We start from the raw sequence: 23,085 nt of genomic DNA, 5'->3' as shown, positions 1-23,085 counted from the left end.
ATACACACATATGCCAAAACTGCATACTCACTTGTTCATGTGAAAATCACTGCTTCTTTGTAAAATATTATGTAACATCTACCATGATATTCTACAGAAATGCTGTACTTGAGGTGATCTGGTTATCTGGAGAGGTATTAATTTAGCAAAAATTACTTTTATAAAATTGAAAGGAAAAAGACCAATACATCAACTTAAATTGCAGGAGTTTATGTAGCTGCTTTCTCTGTAGTTTAAAAAACAATGCATAAATGCGTACTCACTATCCTTGGAACTTAATACCAGCTCATCTATAGAGTACCTTCTTAAAGACGATGTACTGATGTAAGGTTTTGTAAATTTCTAAACTGTTTTAAATGGGATATTATCTTTTGCAATAAACTTACATATTTTTTCTAGGTTTTAAGACTCCATTACTAGCTTGGGTTGATTTCGGTTACAAAATGTATGCTTAAGAAGCACACCTCAGTGGTCCTAAGGGCAAGTATGGCTTTCGTTATAATTGCTTCTATATATTTCTAAGGGAAATAAATAAAGAGCAGATTCAGAACTTAGTGTCATGATGATCACATGAAGCCCCGTGTATCCTGTGAGCGAGGGAGGCAGCATGAATCAATGGAGAGCTGCTCCCAGCCTCATTCCCAGGGATGCACATGCATGACCTGTATCATTATGCTCAGACACCTGAACTCTAATTTATTCAGTACTTTTCTTTAATTATTTCCCCTTTAATTTTTTTCCTTAAAAGTCAAATTTATATCACCAATGTAAAGAAAAACAATATCATGTTCCAAAAATAGAAGATGAAATAAAAATATATCTTATTAAATTCTTGCTAAACCTTGTTGCTATTGAGGCTGCTAAGCCTGAGACCAGCTCTCTGTTAAGAGGGGATATTAGCAAATATTCAACACATACTAAAGCCGCATTCACAGCAAGCCCATTTTCTACTTGACTAATCAGGATGTTTGAGAGAACTGAAAAGAAAACAACTTTCCTGTCATGTGATTCAGTATTCTTTTTCCTGCCTTCTCCACGAACCATTTAAAACCAGCTTGGGTTTACACCTGGAGAGTGAGTCTCCCATTCTGGGAAACCCCAATTTAGAGAAATAACAACAAACACAAACCCTGGACATAGAATCAGAAATCTCGAGTTTGACAGCGTTGTGCTACCTTCTTTTTGCTGCATAACCTTGAGCAAGTTACTTAGCCTCTGTGAGCCTCTGATTCCTCTGATATACCCCCTGCCTCCCAAGAGTGCCTTGACAATGAACTGAGTGACAGCCAAGAGCACAATGTAGGGTACACATCGGGCCAGGCCCTCAATAAATGCATATTCAGTCATTTGTGGATTGAAGTCAATTGGGAGACAGAAAGGAAAGTAACTCCATGAAGCTGCAGTGGTTTTCAGAAACAGGTTTTTCTTGGGACAAGGGAAGAACACTTCCTGTGGGCATGATGGCTCACACCTGTAATACCAACACTTTGGGAAGCCAAGGTGGGAGGACTGCTTGAGCTCAGGAGTTTGAGACCAACCTGGGCAACGTAGTGAGACCCCATCTCTAAAGCAATTAAAAAATTAGCCAAGGGTGGTGGCTTGCACCTCTGGTCCCCATCACTCAGGAGGCTGAGGCAGGAGGATAGCTAAACCAAGACGGGGAGGCCTGGAGTGAGCTGTGATCATGCCACTGCACTCCAACCTAGGTGACAGAGCAAGAGTCTGTCTCAAAAAAAAAAAAAAAGAAGGATCCACCAGAAACCATGACAATGAATGTTAAGTAATGTTAAGTAATAAAGTCGTCCATGATTCAAAAGAGCATATGGGCACATAAAATACAGCAAAGCACTCTGGGAATGAAAGATTCTTGTTGTGTGGAATCAAATATCCTAGAGGTGAAAGAGACTTTAAGAGCCATGTCCCTTCCATTTTAAGCATGAGTCAATTAAGGAAGGCTAAATGATTTGACCAAGGGCTTATAGCAATCCTGTGGGGAAGTAGGTGTTGGGAGCAATGTGGTTGGTGGGTGGAATGTGTGAGGGGCCGGGGCCATTCCAGGAAGCATGAGGCTAGACTTGAAACCCGTTCTTACCTTCATTAGCTGAGCTGAATCCTCAATATAACCTTCACTTGAAAAGGCTCTCATTTTAAGCTGCTCAAGGCAACTTGCTGTATGCTAAAAATGTATTTCTTTTTATAAATGCCAAGAAACAAAGATGTTTTATGATCACTACGCCCATCAAGCATTGCTTGCAAGAAAAAGTGCGGGGGACAAATCCTAATCCAACACTGTCGGCATTCGGCGCAAACCACGTTTGACTGCTTTAATGAACATAATCCCATTTTTTAGTACCTTCACCTCAACTTCCTCCCCATCTTCTTTTCACCAATTTACAGCCTAAATTTCTATGGACCATATCATACCACCCCTACTCCTGAGGTTTTGCAAATGTCTAATTTCTCTCTGCCTCCTACAGAACTCTCAGCCCATAAAGAGCAGGGATGCATCCGTTGGCAATACACACAGTTTGGTCCTCTCATTACCAAACTAAGCCAAGTTCTCAGGTCGGCGTGCCTCTCCACTGTGGGCATCCTGTTCTAAACCCACATCATTTCTCAACTGGCCTCTGCAGGAACCTCACCAATAGGTCTCCCCACATGCAATATCTTCTCTTACACTTATTTCTTTTAATATATTTTGAAGCAAGGTCTCACTCTGTCACCCAGACTGAAGTGCAGTGGCACTATCCTAGCTCACTGCAGCCTCAGACTCCCAGGCTCAAGCAATCCTTTTACCTCAGCCTCCCCAGTAACTGGGATTACAGGTGCTTACCACCACAACTCCCTTATGTTTTTTAAAAACAATTATTTTCTGTAAAGACTGAGTCTTGCTATGTTGTCCAAGCTGGTCTCAAACTCCTGGCTCAAGTAATCCTCCCGCCTCAACCTCCCAAAGTGCTGGGATTACAGGTGCACGATACCGCTCCCAGCCCCTCTCTCACTTCTCAAGTATCTTCTCCACATAGCAACCAAAGCAATCATTGCAAAATTTGGATGGGAATAATGTTACACTCTGACTTAGTGTTCAGTGGCTTCCCCATATACTTAGGAAGTAAGACCAGGTCTGCTGCTGTGGTCCGAAGCCCTGCACATCCTGCCCTGCTTCTCCTGTACGCTCCCACCACAGGCCCTTCTGGTGTTTGTCCTCCAGTCTCAGCCAGCCTTCTTGGCTTTCTTGGACCCACCATGCCTTCAGTCCCTAAAGGCTCCCATTGCTCCTGCTTGCAATACTCCCCACCTACACCACCCTCCCTGCCCAGCCTGCAGCTCTGTTGGAGTTTCCCAGGTCATGCCTCCCATGACTACCACTAACTCAGCCCAGACCATGCCAAATACCCCTCTTAAACATTTGCTGGCACAAGGGACCTTACCATTGAAATCCTTGGCACAGTTGTCCTTGTACATATATCTGTGTCATTCTTTGATCAAGGTATCTATCTAGACTGTAGTCTCCCTAAGGAAGGAATCTTGCTTATTCTTGCTTGCCTTTGTATCTCCATCATGTACCATAATGGGGTTTAAATACTCGTTGCAGAAATAAATTAATGAGTACACTGGATTCAGTGGGGATACACTAAAAATTAATCCCCAGTTTATCCCTGGTCCTTCAGTACTCGTATTAGGATGGTACCATAGTGGGCACAGTCCCGAATGATATATGGTATAAATCTATACATATCTGCATTCAAGTTATTTCATAGTATACTCCCAAAATGATTGATGGATTATTTAATTCCTAGAATTAAATGACCTATTATTGTGGTTTTGGTTTATGTATGTGTGCTTTTTTTTTTTTTTAGTTTTGTTCTCAGATCAAATAACCAGTCTTCCCCAAAGAGAAACTTAAGTCCCTGAGGAACAGAAACAGCAATTTTTCCACCTTCTCACCATCATGCCCTAGTCTCAGATCTTTACAGAAATTAGGATCTGCCACTGGTAATGTGCCCAAGGCTTCTAACTCTCCTGAGGTCTACACGGCATTCAGGACCCAGGAATAAAAAGACACTAATGTTTGCTCCCAGTACCCTTCCTCCTGCCAAGATCTTTGTCCTGAATATTGATGGTCCAGTTTAACATTGTTTCAGAATAAATTGTCATCATAATTAAATCCCAATGCATTCTGCACATTTTACCTAGATACTGCTTTATCATATCAAAGAGTAAATGACTTTTGAAATTAAAGCAGATTGTTAACTATTTTCCCTGTAATGTTTCTATTAAAATGCCAGAATTTATTACATGTGACCTAGTCCATTCCAGAGAAAATGCAATTTAAAAGAGACAAGGTCTAACTAAAGGAACATTTTGGGCAAAGCATTTTGCCTTGGCTCAAAGCAGAACTAAAGTGAAAAGGCAGGAAAATCACACCAAAGGATGATTTGCTTGGAAGCAAATAAGAGTTTTATTATCATAAATGGCTTTCACAAATTCTTAGAATCCGTAATATACTATATTAGATTTTACTCAAATGAAACCTGTATGTTTGCTCCTGACAAAAACCTTTATTTCTTAAATCATAAGTTAAACATGGTGACCTCTACTCGGCGCTTCATCTTGGTTTCCCAGGTAGCAGACACGGTGCTATGATACCCTGGTTATGCTGACAGAAAAGCCTTCTTGCTCATGAACCAAGGGCTGAGTCATGTTAATTGCTGAACTTGAGAGTGATTCACAGTTTTTCCACTGAGCACACCAAGCCCGATGAAATTCATTTCCACAAACAGAAATCACAGATGGGTGATGGAGGTGATGAGAAGTTACTTGCTGGTGTCATTGTCTTTGGTGTGCTTTTTTGTTTTAAAATAAAAAACCATATACCTTCGGTAGTTGAGAGTCAGGGATCAAAGGGAACAAAATCAAAACAACACAAAACATCAGCAGTCATCAACTCAGGCTGCTGACCTGGAGTGCGTTTCAAGGATTGAAACTCTACCTCATCTCCACTAATATGCACCCCTTGGCTCCAAAAATCTCAGATGAACCTCAGTCTGGAATCGCTTTTTTCAGTAAACAGTCATCAAGCCCCTTATCTCTGCCATGCAAGGTGCCAAGGATACTGAGCGGAAAATGCAGTGCAGACACCAGCCTAGTACCAAATAGCTCAAGGGCTGGTGGGCAGCTTCTGACAATAAGCAGGTGTCCTTTTCTGATTCACCCCACCTGGATGTCCCATTGCCTCCTTTTGAACCCATCCAAATGCTGTTCTTGTATTCTGATATGGTTAGGCTTTGTGTCCCCACCCAAACCTTATCTTGAGTTGTAATTCCCCAGATTTTGACGGAGAGACCTGGTGATAGGTGATTGGATCATGGGGCCAGTTTCCCCCAGGCTGTTCTCGTGATAGCGAGAGAGATCTCATGAGATCTGATGGTTTTATAAGGGGCTCTTCCCCCTTCGCTCCTCACTGCTCTCTCTCTCCTGCTGTCATGTGAAGAAGGTCCTTGCTTTTCCTTCGCCTTCTGCCATGATTGTAAGTTTCCTGAGGCCTCCCTCCAGTCACATGGAACTATGAGTAAATTAAACCTCTTTTCTTTATAAATTACCCAGTCTTGGGTATGTCTTTATAGCAGTGTGAAAACAGACCAATACGTATTCTCTTGTGGCTCTTTCTCATTATCTTCCCCTTTTCCCACTATATGTTAAACTCCCTGAGAGTAGGAGCAGCTTTCCTCATCTTGTAATGTCCAAATCCAGGAAGTGTCATTTAGTTTAATTGAAAGACTTCACGATCGGGATCCCTTGTCTCTTCCACGTAGACCCCTGCACTGTTCTTCAACATCTATGTTCTCTCACCATTTTCTACCCCCTTACAGCTGCCTGGGGCCTCTCTCTAAGACACACATCTAGCAATGTCATTCCCTGGTTTTTATATCTCTAGTTGCATCCCACTACCATCCTAGAGCATCAAAATTCCTTCCCCTACAAATAAGTCTCCTTATAATCTAACGCCAACCTAGTGCTTATAACCTAACTTCCTACTGGTCTACTTCCCCCAACCCCATCTCCTTGCCACTTTCCAAAAAGTAAGAAGCTGTTACATATCAGTGACTTTGCAAATGTTGTTTTCCCTACAAGGGACACCATTCCATTACCTATCTACCACAGAAAATAGTTTTAATTTAGAGGAAAGAAAAGGAGATTAGCATTATTACTACTGATAGTGATAATAAAAGCTTTAGTTTCTTGAATTTACAATGAGCTATTACTAAAGGCTTTGCCTGCATTATCTCATTTATTCTTCAAAAAACTTACCACAAGGTAGTTTATGATTACCCCCATTTTCCCGAAGAATAAATGGAGGCTTAGGGGGAGATAAGTAATCTGTCAGAGTACACAGGTAGGAGGTGGTGAAGGCTGGAGTTCTCTGAGGGTCTGCCAAGCTTGGGAGCCTGGGCTCTTAACTCCGATGCCAGACAGCAAGTTGCAATTTAAATGTCACCTCCTCTCTGTAACTTTTTCTGATCATCCCCCGTTGCTGCCATGGAATTAGTCACTGCATCCTCCGAGTACCCAGAGCATGTTGTGCAGGCTGCCACTTTTCATGCTATATTGACATTTCTTTTGTCAATCTCTCATGCTCATCTCCACCAGAAAGAAAATTCCTGGGGGGACACAATTGTCATTTCCATCTCTGGGACTCTCCAAGGGCTTCTCGAATTGCCTGAGATGCTGTAAATGTTTTGTATATGTTTGTTGAATGAATTGGGAGAATATATGACAATGGAGACATTTCAAGGAAAAGCAGTCCAGGGGAAGAGAGACAGACCAGGACAGGCTGGGGGTCCTGACTTCTGCCCTTGACTTTCTGCATAATTTTGAACAATATCTTCACTTCCACACATCACCTCTATCTTTAAAATGAAACCCTGTGCCTCTCTGTCTTTACAGACTCTTCAGAAGAAAAGTGAAATTATATATATGAAAATGTTACAGGGCTGGGTGTGGTGAATCCCAGAACTTGGGAGGCTGACGCAGGCAGATTACTTGAGATCAGGAGTTCAAGACCAGCCTGGCCAACATGGTGAAACCCTGTCTCTACTAAAATACAAAAATTAGTAGGGTGTGGTGGTGGGCACCTGTAATCCCACTTACTAGGGAAGATGAGGCATGAGGATCCCTTGAACCTGGGAGGCGGAGGTTACAGTGAACTGAGATCATGCCACTGCACTCCAGCCTGGGCAACACAGTGAGACTCTGTTTCAAAAAAAAAGTTTCAGTAAGTTTGACTGTCTCATTAATTCCTATTTTCAAAGAAATAGTGTTAAAGTTATTTTTCCTGATTATAAAAGGAAAGTGAAATGATTTTTTTAAAAGTAAAACTCCAGAAATGTGCAAGTCATGTGTCCTTTAAGCAGAAGATACTAACATAATGTGAGCCTTAGAACATGTTCTGAGCTCTGAGAGATCAAGGCCCTCTGGTGAGGGGCCATATTTCTTTCCTCTCCTTGAACTTCAGTTTCCTTGATGACTTTATTGTTATTACTGTTGTTGTCAATGTTGTCATTGCTGCTACTTCATTCCTGCAACCCTCTCTCTATATAGAATTCATAGAATAGTCTTGTGTTGTTAAAAATCATCATAAATATAATTTAATGGCTACACAAATGCATCACTGAATGAATGTAGCATAAATCTAGAAAAATGGGTTTTGATTTTGAAGGATCATTTGACAGAATTGGTTCCTTTGAGTCACTTAAGGCCAGTGCCGTGGACGACGGTGATGGGCCTGAGATTTGTGGGGCAGCCTATTTCATCAGCAGTTGTTCCCACGGGATTTTCCCAGGGGCAGTGGATTAGTCTGTTTTCATGCTGCTGAGAAAGACATACCTAAGACTGGACAATTTACAAAAGAAAGAGGTTTATTGGACTTACAGTTCCACTTGGCTGGGAAGGCCTCACAATCATTGCAGAAAATAAAAGGCACATCTCACATGGTGGCAGACAAGAGAAGAGCGCTTGTGCAGGGAAACTCCCCTTTTTAAAGCCATCAGATCTCATGAGACTTACTCACTATCATGAAAACAGCACGGGAAAGACCTGCCTGCCTGATTCAATTACCTCCTACCAGGTCCCTCCCACAACACATGGGGATTCAAGATGAGATTTGGGTGGGGACAATTCCATATCAGGAATTGTCAGACCCTCAATGCCCAGGGAAGGATACTCATGATAGGATTTCTCCTCCCAATGTGGGTTCCAGGCCTTCACAGCAGACACAGTGTGCCTCATTGTATTTCACGGAGGCTTTCTTCACAGCCCAGCCATAGCAACAGCTGAACATTACTTCACAAATCCAGGAAAGATTGAAAGGCAGGGCTGTAAAATAATTTGTAATCTTATTCCTGACACCTGTGTCAAAGCAGGGAGAAGACAGCCCACAAGGGGAATAATAATGGCTATTATTTACCAAGGGCCTACTATGTGTTAAGCCCTGTGCAGTGAGCTTCTGCATGTTTTTATTCAGTCTTCACCACAAGCTTGGCAGGTAATGACCATTACTAGCCCCACTTTACAGAGAAGCAAAATGGGGATCTGCACTGTGAAGAGACTTTCTAGCTGTGGAATGAGGAGACCTCCTCCCTTCTTGAGGAAAGGAGGACAATGGCTCTCAGCTTGTCAACTCCTTTCAAACCACATAGATTGTCCCCAGTTCCATAGCACTTAGAAAGCAATGTCAGGGATGGAGGTGCTCAGCCAATGCCCAAATGGCAGATATGCTGTTTCTTAAGTTCTCCAGGGACCAGAAAAAGCTGGCCTCTCTTCCAGTGCCAGGAAATAGGACAAAAGATACAGTGGAGTCTTACCTTTAAGAACACCCTTAAAATTATTTGTCTCAAATCAGATTTGTCCAGCTCCACTAACAGAAGCTGAAAGGCACTGAGATATTTGGAGGTAATTTCATTAGGATTTGATGATGGACCAGTCATCCTGTGTGACTGCATTTACCAGCACTTGCTGAATAATTTCCAAACTCTGTTTCTCTTTCTCTTTCTCTCTCTCTCTCTTTCTTTCTTTCTCTCTCTCTCTCTTTCTTTTTCTTTCTTTTTCTGTCTCTTTCTCCCTCCCTCCCTTCCTCACCCCCTTTCTCTCTCTCTCTCTCTCTTTCTCTCTCTCTCTCTCTGTCTCCTGACAGCTGTAGTCCCTGTGTGACCAGTGAAGTCCCCTGCTTGAGCACCAGCTTCCCCAGGGCCTGAACTTACTTACTTTGCAGAAACATGTTGATATGGTTTTGCTGTGTCCCCACCCAAATCTCATCTCGAATTGTAATCCCCATAATCCCCATGTGTTGAGGGAGGGACCTGGTGGGAGGTGATTGGATCATGAGGGTAGTTTTCCCCAGGCTGTTCTCATGCTAGTGAGTGACTTCTCATGAGATCTGATGGTCTTATAAAGGGGCTCTCCCCCCTTCTCTCTCTCTCCTGTCACCATGTAAAACATCCCTGCTTCCCCTTCCACCATGATGGTAAGTTTCCTGAGGCCTCCCCAGACGTGAGAAACTGTGAGTCAATTAAACCTCTTTCCTTTATAAATTACTCAATCTTGGGCAGTTCTTTATAGCAGTGTGAAAATGGACTAATACATATATGTACTGAGTCAAGTGAAACTTTCATGGCAACAGCAGCAGCAGCAACAGCAGTGGCAGCAGTGACATCATCATCATTATCTAGGAGCACTCCTATCCATAGCAAAGGTCTGCTCCATTGAACACAGCAGGGAGAATGCAGTAGCTATCCAAACAAATCGAGGAATCTCATATTTCCTCTTAATTCTCATTTCTGCAGCAGCTAATCATGGGATGGAAGAAAGATTTGGAGAATGAAGCATGCTCTTTTATGCCCCAGCTCTCATATTTTAGTTTGCCTGAAAGAATTCTGTCACCCAGAGCTAGTAAGGTATTTGGGAATTTTATGTTTTAAAAAATCTTTACAGGAAAGACTGGCATGAAACAAAACTTTATTCACATTATTTTTAAAATTGAACTTTGTAAAGCTTGTCATTAATTTGTTCCTTCAGTTCATTTGTTCTTTAAGTTAATTTACTGCCATAGCTTGAATTGAGTGCCTGCTACACACCATGCCCTGGAAGGAAGGATGAATGGAAAGATAAAAGGATGTGGTCACTTCCTGCATGGGTCTTACTTTCCTGTGGAGCATAGATAGGTAAAGAGAAAATTCCAATACATGTGGTAATGCTGTAACTGAAACAAGGACAAAGAACAACTGGAAAGATGGCCTAGCAGAATGATGAGAGTTTTGCAGACTGCAAGAAGGGATAGGGCAAGAAATACTCCTCCCACTTAAAATGCACCAAGCCTTCCTCTCCACCCATTAACGTTTTTCATGGCATTCAAGACCCAGTTCTAGTTCTGCGAAGTCTACCTTGATAAATGACTTCCGTGCAGACATGTTACAGGTCCTCTGAAAGTTGAGATATGAATCCATGTTTTGCATATATATTTTAGGCCTAGTATGCCCTGATATGTGTTCACCAAAGTCCTTATTAAGGCAATGCTTCCCCCTCCAAAAAACTTGCACACCATCCATATTATCATATTAAGCTGCAACCAAGCTACCCCAAGCTCATGATGCCACCTTTTGGCTACAAACTGTCATTTCAAGTCTTTTGTCTAATTTTTTTTTACTATTTTCTTTCTTAACTTGATTCTCTCCCTGATCTCACCTTAACACACATATGCATACACACAAACAGGTATACACATATATGACACATACAAACATACGCATGCACATACAGTTTCAGGAATTTTCTCAATTAAATTAATTTTACCTCAGGAAAACAAGTTCCTAGACAAGTACAGTGAGCTGCTTAAGAAGATGGGCTTTAAGCCCTGGCAGACTCGGATGGAATACAAATCCTAGCTTCCTCCTTCCCAGGCTTGCAATGCTGGGAAGGCGTTCAAGCCCTCTAATGGCCATTTCCACTTTGAGATGAGATAGTAATTATTGCCAATCTCACAGACTAAATTAGATAATGCCCTTAAAGTGCTTGGTACCATCTTGGTCACACAAATTCTCCATAAATGTGAACTGCTAATACTGACAGTGCATTCTGTGGAGGTGATGCTTCCTCTCCCCACCCCTAGCCTTGTCTTTTTCCACTCGATCCAGTTACTCAGCAGCAACTCTTTCTCCTCCCTTACTCTCCACATCTAATCATGACATAAAGCTAACAAGAATAACACTTGCATATTGAGAAAAAGAATGACGGTTTGTGTGGAAATACAAGTAGACAGTAAAAATCTTTCATTCATTTAGCAGGTGTTTGTTGACATTGTCCTGCAGACCAGGGACAACCATAAGAGTTGGTTGCGGCTAGACTCATGCTAGCGGTCTCAATGGGAAGGAAGCATGTAGAGTCCAAAGGTCTTTAGGGACCAGGATGAACAGTGCCTGGAGATGAGCTAAAGGCAGAAGGAGAATCCTTTGGAAACTCCATGCCAGCCTCATCCTCTTATGTTAAGCCTGCTATTTCATAAGTACCAACACTCACATAAACAAAGTGTTTTTGTGGTTTAATTACCAGAATTTAGGAGATCAATCCTAAACATATCATTGTCATCATGAAACCACCAGAAATTCTGTGCCATTTTATATGTTTCTGCAAGTTGCCACATAGATGATCTCATTAGATTCCATGATCCAGGCAAGGTGGCAACTGAGTTTCAGGTGCTCATTATTATCCTTAAAATATTTGATTCGTAAAGAATAAGCTTAGTTATTCATAGTGTAGGAGCGTATGATACACTATTTAAGGGCAGGGACTCCAAAACAGTACTCCCTGGGTTCAGATCCTAATTCTTCCACTAACAAGCTGTGTGGTTATAGGCAAGTTGCATGACCTCGCTGTGTCTCAGTTATTTCAGATGTAAAACATGAGCATCTGATGCAGGTGAAGTAAGGTAAAACACATCAGGTGCTTAGCTATTTGCCTAGCATACAGGATGTGTGTGCCATTAAATGATAGCTTTATTATAAATACTATTTTCCAATAAGGTATAGGGGCGCTGAGTGAAGGCCAAGAGCCAACTAACCACTCCTGGCTGGGAATCACACCTCCTCATGTCCTAGACTGTCCTCCTTCCTGCTTGTCACAGACTGGGGTTGGGAGGAGTTGGTACTGTCCTGCTGCAGTCCCTGACTCAGTCTCTATGCTCACGGTCTGGCTCAGAGTAGTTGCTTAGTTGGGTCATTTCCAATTTGGTGTCCCAGGAGTGAAAAGTGAAGTCAGAGCTTTGAAGCCCAGTCTCTGATGACACAGATGCCTCCCGGAGTCTCCAGTACTATTATGAGGTGAAGCAGCAGAGGACGGGGTGACTTCCAATTTCCTTTTTTTTTTTTTCTTTTTGAACAAACTGCTCTGAATGTCTGGAGCTGGTGTGACGCCAAGCATTTACCTTTATTTAAACACTCAATAGCCTCCTCTGTGAAAACCGGGGTAATTAGGCCCCAAATATATCATCTAGAGGCTTATTTTAACTACCCAAAATAAAGGCTAGATCCCAATTTCAACAAAATCACCAGATTGTTTTCCTTCCAAGAACTTCTGGCAGTGTTCAAGTTCCCTGCTTGATTCTCCCTATGGGATTGTTCGTCCCCATCACTGGGGTGGCGGGAGACAGGGGACAACCCTCTCTAGAGCAGTCAGTAACAGGATGCATCAGCCAGGAAGTGTTTTTGAGGCATGCCCTCACCACACATAAACAAGCCTGGACATTTTTCCTCAAGCTGCTCTAAGACCTGTGAGACAGGACAATATCTTCCTAGAAGGGAGCACAGATGACTAGAGACATACACACTCCGGTGTCCCTGGTTCACATCCTGCTTACTCCTACCAGCAGCGTAACTTTAGACATGATGCTTTCATCCTCTGCTACTTAATGTGCTCCCCTAAACAACAGGAGACAGCAATAATTGCCTACCTGTGTGTGAGGGCTCAAGATGCAATCCATTACACAGTAGGCATTTTGAGTCAAACTTTTCAAATAATATATTTTAACATCTCTGAAGATTACAATCTGTGTCACAATATACTTGGTAGCAAATTTTCTTTCTTATGGGCACATAAAATCATGGTACATCTTACATTTGATAAAATATGGCATGTAGCCTGAGGAAATCATTCCCCAGGAAAGGCAGGCTCTCCAAGACTGTTTTTTCCATTACTCTTCTGCTTTTATACCACAGCTTATTTCAAGGAACCAAGAATATGTACAAGAGAATCTTGTTGATACAAGAGTTTCTGGACTGAGCCAGGAAAACACCAATGGTTGCAGTAAATACATAATATTTGCAAGTATCTTGCATACATCTCTGTTCTCCAATCGCAGGCCATGACAGACAGCACTAATCAATTCCCCAGTTGTTCCCACTGAGCCAACATGTAGCCTCTGCATCCTCCTCAACACAGTTCTACAGGCAGCCATCACCAATCAGCCAGGGCTGGCACTTGAGCAAAATCTATTTTAGGTCTCCGATTCAGGAGCTTGGGAGATAGAAAAAGAGAAGAGGAATTGTCAGCCAAGTCAGGAAACTCAGATATAAGAAGAAGATTTCAAATATGGTACAGTTTACTGCACCAAAAAAAAAAAAAAAAAAAAAAAAAAAAAAGGTCTAGAGAGATTAAATTGGCAAAAAGTCACTAGCCAATTATCTGCAGAAAGAATGTAGAATTTTTTTCCTGTTCTTCCTGATAAGGCAGAATATTCTATCTAAATTCTCAATATCACTAATCATCAGGGAGATGCAAATCAAAACAATAAGATACCGCCTTACTCCTGCAAGAATGGCCATTATTCAAAAGAAAAAAAAAATCGATGTTGGTGTGAATGTTGGGAAAAGGGAACATTTATACACTGCTGGTGGGAATGCAAATTAATACAATCTCTATGGAAAACAGTATGGGATTCCTTACAGAGCTAAAAGTAGATCTACCGTTCAATCTAGCAACCTCACCACTGGGTATCTAGCCAAAGGGAAAGAAGTCATTATGCGAAAAAGACACTTGCACATGTATGTTTACAGCAGCACAAATCTTAACTGCCAACACGTGGAACCAACCTAACTGCCCATCAGATAATGAGTAGATAATGTGGGATATATGCACCATGGAATACTACTCAGCCATTAAAAGGAATGAAATAATGTCTTTTACCACAACTTGGATGGAGTTGGAGGCCATTATTCTAAGTGAAGTAACATAGGACTGGAAAACCAAAAACCGAATGTTCTCACTTTAAAGTGGGAGCTAAGCCATGAATAGGCAAAGGCATACAGAGTAACGTAATGGACCTTGGAGACTCAGAAGGGGGAGGGTGGAAGGGAGGCCAAGAATGAAAAACTACATATTGGGTACAATGCACACTACTTAGGTGATGGGTGCACTAAAATATCAGAATTCACCACTATATAATTCATCCATGTAACAAAAAACCACTTGTACTCCAAATGTATTGAAATAAAAGCATATATATAGATATATAGATATATAGATATATAGATATCCTTTCTATCAAACCATGCTCCCTTTCTCAGCACCAAAGTCAAATTCCTTAGGACTTAAGTAAACAAGAAGTTACCTGACAAATTAGACCGTGGCAGAGAGAGGATGAAAGGGTACTAGTCATGTAAAAGTCATTTGTTTTTTGTTTTTGCAAAATTCCGTTTTGCTCATTTGTCACCAACAATTCCTTGCTCAGGGAAGTGATCTATAGAAAAATCAGGAATCATCATTGCAAAGCACTGAGCCCAACAAGCAATCCATCCTAGCCCTATGGTTCCTGTGATTTTAATGGCTAAACCCTTTTATTGCAAGTTCCTATCCATGAAAATAAGAAAAAAAAGTGTCACGAATCCTGTATAAGAATGAGAGTTGCAACCAGTCATCCTCTACCCATTTGAGGTCCTCTTGGGATTTCGAAAGTACTTGACATGTATGGTGTTTACCACCAATATTGATTAATATTCCCAAGCAATGGAAACTAACCAATAAAAATCACATCTGGAAAATTAAAAGTGACAGGTGGAATGGGGATCTCTCCTCCTTGTCAAATTTTAATTCAAAATTAGATTGGGGCCTTCAGTGCTAAGACAGGGACCCTTGACCCCTGAGTAATTACTTTCCAACATCATTTTCTTTAATTTGGAGGAGATATTTCTATTCTAGGAATTGCTGGAAAGGCTCATTTTATGAAAATGAAGCTATATCTTAAGAAAACCTTGTTTGTTGCTTCCTTCTGTTTCAGGTACATTTCTGCTCCTAGTGAGGTATGCTTGCCACAGGCCTCTGGCTCTTCAGCACTCTTAGCAGCACTCTTAGCATTGTAATTACACTAGTAAACTCCAAAGTCATTGATACTATGACACAGCTTGCAACTTACAACCTCTGCAAGGCTTCAGGGATGAGCCAGAAAGTCTTAACAGGCAATTCTTTACTCCCTGAAATGTGGCTTCCCATATTTAGAAAACACATTTGTTGAATAAGGGAAAGCAATCTGAGGGGAAAGCGCATTCAAGAATATGAAGGTAGGAAATGATAGCATTTTCGGTGATTATTTCACTCATTCACTCATTTCATTTCATTAGTGCTTTCATTTGCTCAAAAAACTTGGGTACCCACTGCATGCCAGGCACCCCACTGGGTATTGAGGATAAAAGAGTAAAACAGGGTGCCTGACCTCAGGGGGTCCACAAAATATGGGGGAAGCCTACAAATTACCTTACAATGTCCTAAGCACAATGAGCACAGTGACCTAGGCATGCACAGGGCCTCGGAGAACACAGGTCAAGGGACAGAGGAAGGGTAGCTTTTCCAGCCCAGGTGGGGAGAGAGTGGGGACAGGTGGGCTGAAAGCAGCAGGACTGGGTGAGTGAATGGAAGGGGCAGGCAGGTGACAGGGAGGGAGGGGCAAGGGCAGCTCGAGATCTAGGATGGCAGTCCCATAAACTGAGATCCCGAATTCAGGTGGAGTGTGGAGTGGGCTTCAGGGAGCTGGCAATGAGTTGACTTTGGGGCACAATGCATTTGAGATGCCTGAGAGACATCACATCAGAAGAGGTCTGATTTTCTCCAGGCACAGACCATGCCTAACTCATTTCTGAGTTTTCGTGCTGAGTATCTAAGAGGTTCTCATAAACTGCTGAAGGAATAAATAAATGAATACTGTGCATAAGAAGCACATCTACAAATTCTTATCCTGTATTATATTATTTAATTCATGCAGGAACTCTATGAGGAAGATCTATTATTACTCCATTTATTTCACAAATAGGCACAAGCCTTAAAGTCTTACAGTTTAAGAGAGGAGCTGTGACAAGTTCACAGATAAAAATGACTCAAAAAAAAAAAAAAAAAAAAAAAAAGCAGAGCACATGAAAATGTGCTCAATATCATTCATCATTGTGGAAAGGAAAATTAAAACCACAGCAAAATACCACTAGGACTGTTATAATCCAAAGGACTGACAATAATAAGACTTGGTGGGAATGTGGGTAAACAAAACCTCAAACATTGCTGGTGGGAATGTGAAGTGGTACAGCCACGTCCTGTGATGGGTCACCCACCGGGTTACTTAGGAGTGTATGTACGCTGCTTGTCTTTAAAGGCTGGGTGGTGAGCCAATGCCAAGGTGCCCAGCTGAGAAGCAGGTGTCCCTAATAACTCAAACATCCCAGAGGGTAGCTGAGAATCTACCAAGGAGAACAGACCCATCGCGCACACACAGTAGGCAAAGCGCCAGAAAATTAGCTTAAAAGCAGCTTTAGGTTGCGAGGTTGTGTTGATCTCTAAAGCTGTCCTGCCGCCATCCAGGAGTACCTCATATGTAAGTCGTAATAAACTCATCTACTGGTCAAGCTGGACTCATCCAAGTCATTCTTTAATCACTTTGCTCCCTCCTAGTTTCAGGGAATGTTTTTAAAAATATATAATTCCAGGATTTTCTCATTATAGCTACTATGGAAAATAGTATGGCAGTTTCTTCTAAAGTTAAACATACACTTCCCATATGCCCCAGCAATTCCACTCCTAGATTTCTACCCAAAAGAAGTCAAAACACATTCATACAACACTTGTTTGTGAATGTTCAAAGCAGTATTATTTATAATAGTCAAACATTAAAAACAATCCAAATATCAATCCACTAGTGACTGGCTAAACAAAAGGCGGCAAGCTCATATAATGTAACATTATTCAGCGATGCAAAGAAATGAAGTATTGATATGTCCTAAAATACGGACAAACCTCAAAAACATGCTAAGGAAAGAACACAGACACAAATGACCTCAAATTGTATGACTTCATTTGTATAAAATTTCCCAGAAAAGGTAATCTATGGAGACGAAAAGCAGATTCGTGGTTGCTTAGGGTTGGCGAGAGGAGGGAAAGAAAGTGACTGCAAATAGGACTGCAAATGGAACTTTGGAGAGTAAAAGAAGTACCTAAACTGAATATCGGTGATGACTGCATAACTATAAATTTTCTAAAACTCGGCAAACTGAATACTTTCAATGGTTAAATTTTAAAGTGTAAAATCTATACTTCAATAAAACTGCATTTATTTATTTATTTATTTATTTATTTATTTATTTATTTATTTCTGAGACTGAGTCTCGCTCTGTCACCCAGGCTGGAGTGCAGTGGCGCCATCTTGGCTCACTGCAAGCTCCACCTCCCTGCAAGCTCTGCCTCCCGGGTTCACGCCATTCTCCTGCCTCAGCCTCCCGAGTAGCTGGGACTACAGGTGCCCGCCACCATGCCCAGCTAATTTTTTGTATTTTAGTAGAGACAGGGTTTCACCATGCTAGCCAGGAAAAACTGCTTTTTTAAAAAAAAAGGTAAAGAGAGCTTGGTACATTTGTGCTGGACCTGGAAAGCTAGGTAGTATTTCAACATGTTGAAAGGTACAAGAAGGAATTTCAGGCAAAGAAAGAAGCAGAGGCTATGCCTGCAAGTAAGACAGTGCCAGCATGTTTGGGCAATATCCAGATATCCATTTTGGCTGGATATTTGGATGGAAAAAAGTTGATGAAAAGACTGAAAAATGTGGTTGTGACCAGATCAGATCACAGAAGCTGAAAATGATTGGGCTAATGCATTTACGACCTAATTTGGTAGGCAGCGGGGAGCTACTGTACATCCCAGAGTAGGGGAGTGTCCTGGTAAAGATTGATGGGGCAACAGTGAGGAATGTGTGTTAGAAGAGCCAGCTACAAAAGCAGAGCATCAAATAAAAAGCTCATAGAACTGGCAGTACTGAGTAGTTACTCACCTGCGTAGATAATGCAAAAGAGAGAGAGCCTCACTCTACCAGATTGAAAGGAAAATAATACTATACAGCACTTATTTAGTGCTTCCTATGATCCAGGCCCTGTTTAAAAGAATCACTGTTCTACAGGAAAGGAAGTTAAGAGCCTGCTATGTACAGAATGACCCAAATGGACTGATGATCATCTTTAGGTTTACTCCAAAGAGAAGGAAAAAAGATAAAGGAGGTTATAAAATGCTTCACTTGAGGTCAGGAGTTAGAGACCAGCCTGATCAACATGTAGTGAAACCCTGCCTCTACTAAAAATACAAAAGTTAGCTGGGCATGGTGGCTTACGCTGGTAGTCCCAGCTATTTGGGAAGCTGAGGCTGGACAATCACTTGAACCCAGGAGGTGGAGGTTGCAGTGAGCTGAGATTATGCCACTGTACTCCAGCATGGGTGACAGAACAAGACTCTCTCTCAAACCAAAAAAAAAAAAAAGAAAAAAGAAAAATGCGATACTTCAAAAGTGGAAGGATGGTAAGTGAGACAAATGACAAAGACCAGTTTACATGGCTCTCTGTCCAAAAAAGGCAAGAGTAGCTGGCACCACTGATGCTCCCCATAGATGTCACCACTGTGTAAAGCAGGAATGTCAGAGTGGCTTTCAGAAGAGAATCCAGCTGTTTGTGAGTCACAAAGTGTGTATAAACATTATTTTTTTAAATGAACTTCCAATACTGAAATATCAGAAAATTTCACATAAAACATGGAAATTTTCAGTTTCTCTTGAAATACTGGGAATTCTAGCAACTACAGGGTCCAATCTCACATGGTATCAATCAATCAGGGCTGAGTAGCCCTCATCCTCTTTTAAGCATTAGAGTCCCTGCCTGTCACATGTCATGCATTTATTCATTCAAAAGTATTTATTGGGCACCTACTATATGCCAAGTGCTGTTATAGGACCTAGAGACACAGCAATGACAAAACAGACAAATATGCTTACTTTCCTGGAGCTCATATTCTCATGAGGATAGCTAGACAATAACCAAATAATATAATGTGTATTTCCAATTATAAGTAATGAGAAAAATAAAGAAGGTATGATTTTTAGTGGATGGAGAGGTACTGGGAATTGTAGACAGGGTGATCAGAGAAGGGAGGCCTTTATGCTTAGGTGATACCTGACTCAAAAGGAAACAGCACATCCATCATGTTTTATATGTGGGAGGAACACATAAATCAATGAGCATGGGGCAGGGGCATTCCAGGCCTGGCAATGGTTTGGATTTTATTCTGAGTGAGATGGACAACCATTGGCAGGTTTGAGCAGAGAAGTGACATGGTTGGGCATACTCATTTATGTTGGTGACTGGCCCCTGTAAACATTTGAAGTTTGAGTCCTTGGTTTAAAGCACGATGGGCAGAGGTTAAAGGGTTCGAGCTGGGTTCTGTGTCTGGAGAAGAAAAATAATCAGATGATGGGGCAGAAATTTCCTGATCTTCAGAACATAGTGTTTATGCAGAAAATAGCTCAATATGTAGTAATGACCTTGAATAACCAGCATCTATGAGCAGAGTTAACACACAATGAAGCCCCTTCAGAAACCAAGCTCACAGGACCCTGAGACTGGGCACCACTTGAATGTAGGCCAGAGGAAAAGGTTCCTAGTGGACATGCATCTGGGATGTTATACCTTGTTCACTTACAAAAGCTGCTCTCCCTTCTCTGTCTTCAGCAGTGATCATTCACCCTTGCTGGTGTACTCAGTTTAGTGCCGGTACACTCAACTAGACAAGTCCTAAGCCTTGTTTTATTTCAACAACTTGAGTTAATTCTCAAGTCCTCCCAACTCAGACAGGAAAAATCTGGTCCTTGTACTCCAAAACAAAGCAATGATCAATGCTGGGAGTTCCATGTGATCTGCCCTTTCAGCAAATCCATTTTTAGATGCTGAAGAGCTTGCAACATTTGACAAGAAGAAATAATCTACTCACAATCAGAGTGTGATCCCGGCCCATGGTGATGACTGTCCGGTTCACTGTCCGCAGCAGTTGGACCATGATCTCCTGGATGTGGTGGTAGGTGAAGGCCTGTAATACAGTCAGAGACATCTATGTGACAACTAGGACACTGTGTCTGCACAAATGTCCAAAGGACACAGACAATAGTGGTCAGACATGGTGATCTTCCACACCATCACCAACACCACCACCACCACTGCCGTCATTATCATCATCATCATCACCACCTGCGCTGGGCATAAGAAATTCCACCAGTCACCTGAAATATAAGTTCAGATCTCTTAACTTAGGCTTTGGAATCAGGAACTTTGGAGCTAGAATACTAGCTCTGACATAACTAGTACTGCATTGGTTATTATATGGTTTGGATCTGTGTCCCCGGTGAAATCCCATGTTGAATCATAATCCCCAGTGTGGGAGATGGGGCCTAGTAGAAGGTGACTGGATCATGGGAGTGGATTCTCATGGTTTAACACCATCTCTCTTGGTGCTGTCATCGCCATAGTGAGTTCTCATGAGATCTGGTTGTTTAAAAGTGTGTGGCAACTTCTCCCTTCTTTCTCTTCCTCCAGCTCTGGCTACGTGAAGATGCCTGCTCCTGTTTTGCCTTCCACTATGGGTAAAAGCGTCCTGAGGCCTCCCCAGAAGCCTAGGAGATGCCAGTACAGCTTCCTGTACAGCTTGTGGAATCATGAGCCAATTCAACCTTTTTTCTTTATAAATTACCCAGTCTCAGGTGTTTCTTCATAGCAGCCCAAGAACAGACAAATACAGTTATATTAACTTTTCTAATCCTTGGTTTCTTCATCTAATAGTCAGGATCTGAGCCGGAATAAGGAGGAAATTTAATGCAGGGAATTGGTTATACAGGTAACAGAAATGCCAGCACACCAAGCAAGGTAACCTAGAGTCAGCCACAGCAGGAAGTCACTGTCACCTGGAGGCTGGAGGGACAAATCGAGGAGGCAGTGTTTCTGGAGCCCCGGGACTAGGGTTATATAATGGAAACTACGGTTACATAATGGTAACCACATCATGCTTGTATAATAGAAGCCACATTATCTACCTTGGGTGGAATTTTACAGTGAGTCAGGTTGTAACAGGTATTGAGTTCTGTCCACTTTAAATACGGGTCCCTAAACTTTCTGTAGGATTTGCTGATCCTTTTTGAGCTTTTGTAGTCGGCAAGGGTTTCGAGCATATTCCTCTATATCTTGGATCATTTTACCAGCATGGCTTTTAGGCACAGAGTTGCATACCATGCATATGCGAGGGTGGCCATGGCCAAGTGGAAAGGCCGTGGGATCTTAACTTCAGAAGCTCTGGGTGTGAAGTTCAATGCTGTATTTGCCAGCTGTGCAACCTCACTTATCACTTCTCTGAACCTCAATTCTCTCATCTACAAAAATGTAGGTTTTCTCAAGGTTGATGTGGACATAAAAATGGCATGTGCAATTCTGGAAGAACATATATGCCTGGGTCCTCTGCTGGAGGTTCTGTAGTCTGAGACAGAGCCTGGGCATCAGCAATTTCTGAATTTTAGGTGTGCTATTTGGATGGCTAAGAACTATGATGTGACACGCTGTTTAGCTTTGGAGATGGGGGCTTGAGAATAGCCTTGTGTCTCCAGTACCTAGCCAGAGCCTGGCATAAAGAAAGTGCTAAATGGATGGTGGCTGAAAACATGGATGACCACCCATGCTCATTTACAAGTATGCCAGCAAGCTTTACTGCGATAAACTTAAGTGTGGTTTTTGTCCCTTAATGTGAGGAATTGCAGGAAGTTGGTTATAAAGTGAAAAAGAAGTCGATTTGCAGTTTGGGTAGGGCCAGAAAAAGAAAGAAGATGTGCTTATTAAAAAATGTCCTCCCCCTGCCCCAGTGACTTTCAATGACTTTTGGCATCCAGAGATGAATAACCCAGAGCTTTCTTTCTCTTTCTGCCTTAGACTCACTTTGTCACTTTGGCTAGTCCCAGACTCTCTAGCTCTGTGGAACCACCAACAGAACCTCTGCCACTGGACCTTTTGTTAGAGCATTTATTTTACAGAAACAAGTTCCTCTGCTTCATAAAGTGCAGCCAGACTTCAGTCTATTGGAGACTGGCTGGTGTCTCCCCACCAACCAGCCCTTTCTACTCCTGACACTCAATGCCAGGGAAGACAGACCTCCCCATATTTCTGGCCCAAAGGTGAACCTCTCTCCTGATTTCCTTCTCATTTATTTCTCCAAGCCATTTTGCTGACTTACAGTCTCCTGTTTCTTACATTACGTGAACATGATGTTCATGGTTATAACAACGACCACAGCTGACAGTCTTTAGTGCTTCCTAAATGCCCGGCACTCTGCTAAGCACTTTACCTCGCCTCACATCCAGATGAGCAACATTACTGTCTCCACTGTTCAGATGAAGACACTGAAGCCAGAGTGGTTAAGTAATGTATCCAGGGTCACCCAGTGAGGAAGTAAGCAAGAAAGGATTCAACCCAACAGCTGTCTCCAGAGTATTCGCCTTACCCAAACGCACCCACACAGACTGGAACACGATCATAGATTTCTGGTGGCTACTTGGGGGGTTTCATCCTCCTCCTTCCATCTGTCAAGATGGATAGACCCTGCCTTCGATTGGACCAACTTCTAACTCCTTCAGTGACTTCTGATCTTTTCTCTGCCTTTTATAAAATCTTCAATGCTATGTATTCCCCCTCCCTTATCTTTTCTGCATTCCTTTGC

At 42.0% G+C, this 23,085-nt stretch overlaps 1 protein-coding gene across 1 annotated transcript in view; it reads right to left on the bottom strand.

Moving 5' to 3' along the window:
- DOCK2 (dedicator of cytokinesis 2) overlaps positions 1-23,085 on the bottom strand; it is a 435,458-nt gene that overhangs the window by 221,359 nt on the left and 191,014 nt on the right. The window contains exon 27 of the mRNA XM_025388691.1: positions 20,326-20,421. Coding sequence (XP_025244476.1) covers positions 20,326-20,421 — 96 coding nt within the window. The remainder of the gene's footprint in view (positions 1-20,325; positions 20,422-23,085) is intronic.

Source organism: Theropithecus gelada, chromosome 6, assembly GCF_003255815.1.
Source record: "Theropithecus gelada isolate Dixy chromosome 6, Tgel_1.0, whole genome shotgun sequence".
NCBI classification, from domain to species: Eukaryota; Metazoa; Chordata; class Mammalia; order Primates; family Cercopithecidae; genus Theropithecus; species Theropithecus gelada.
This window is presented reverse-complemented; position numbering and strand designations above follow the sequence as displayed.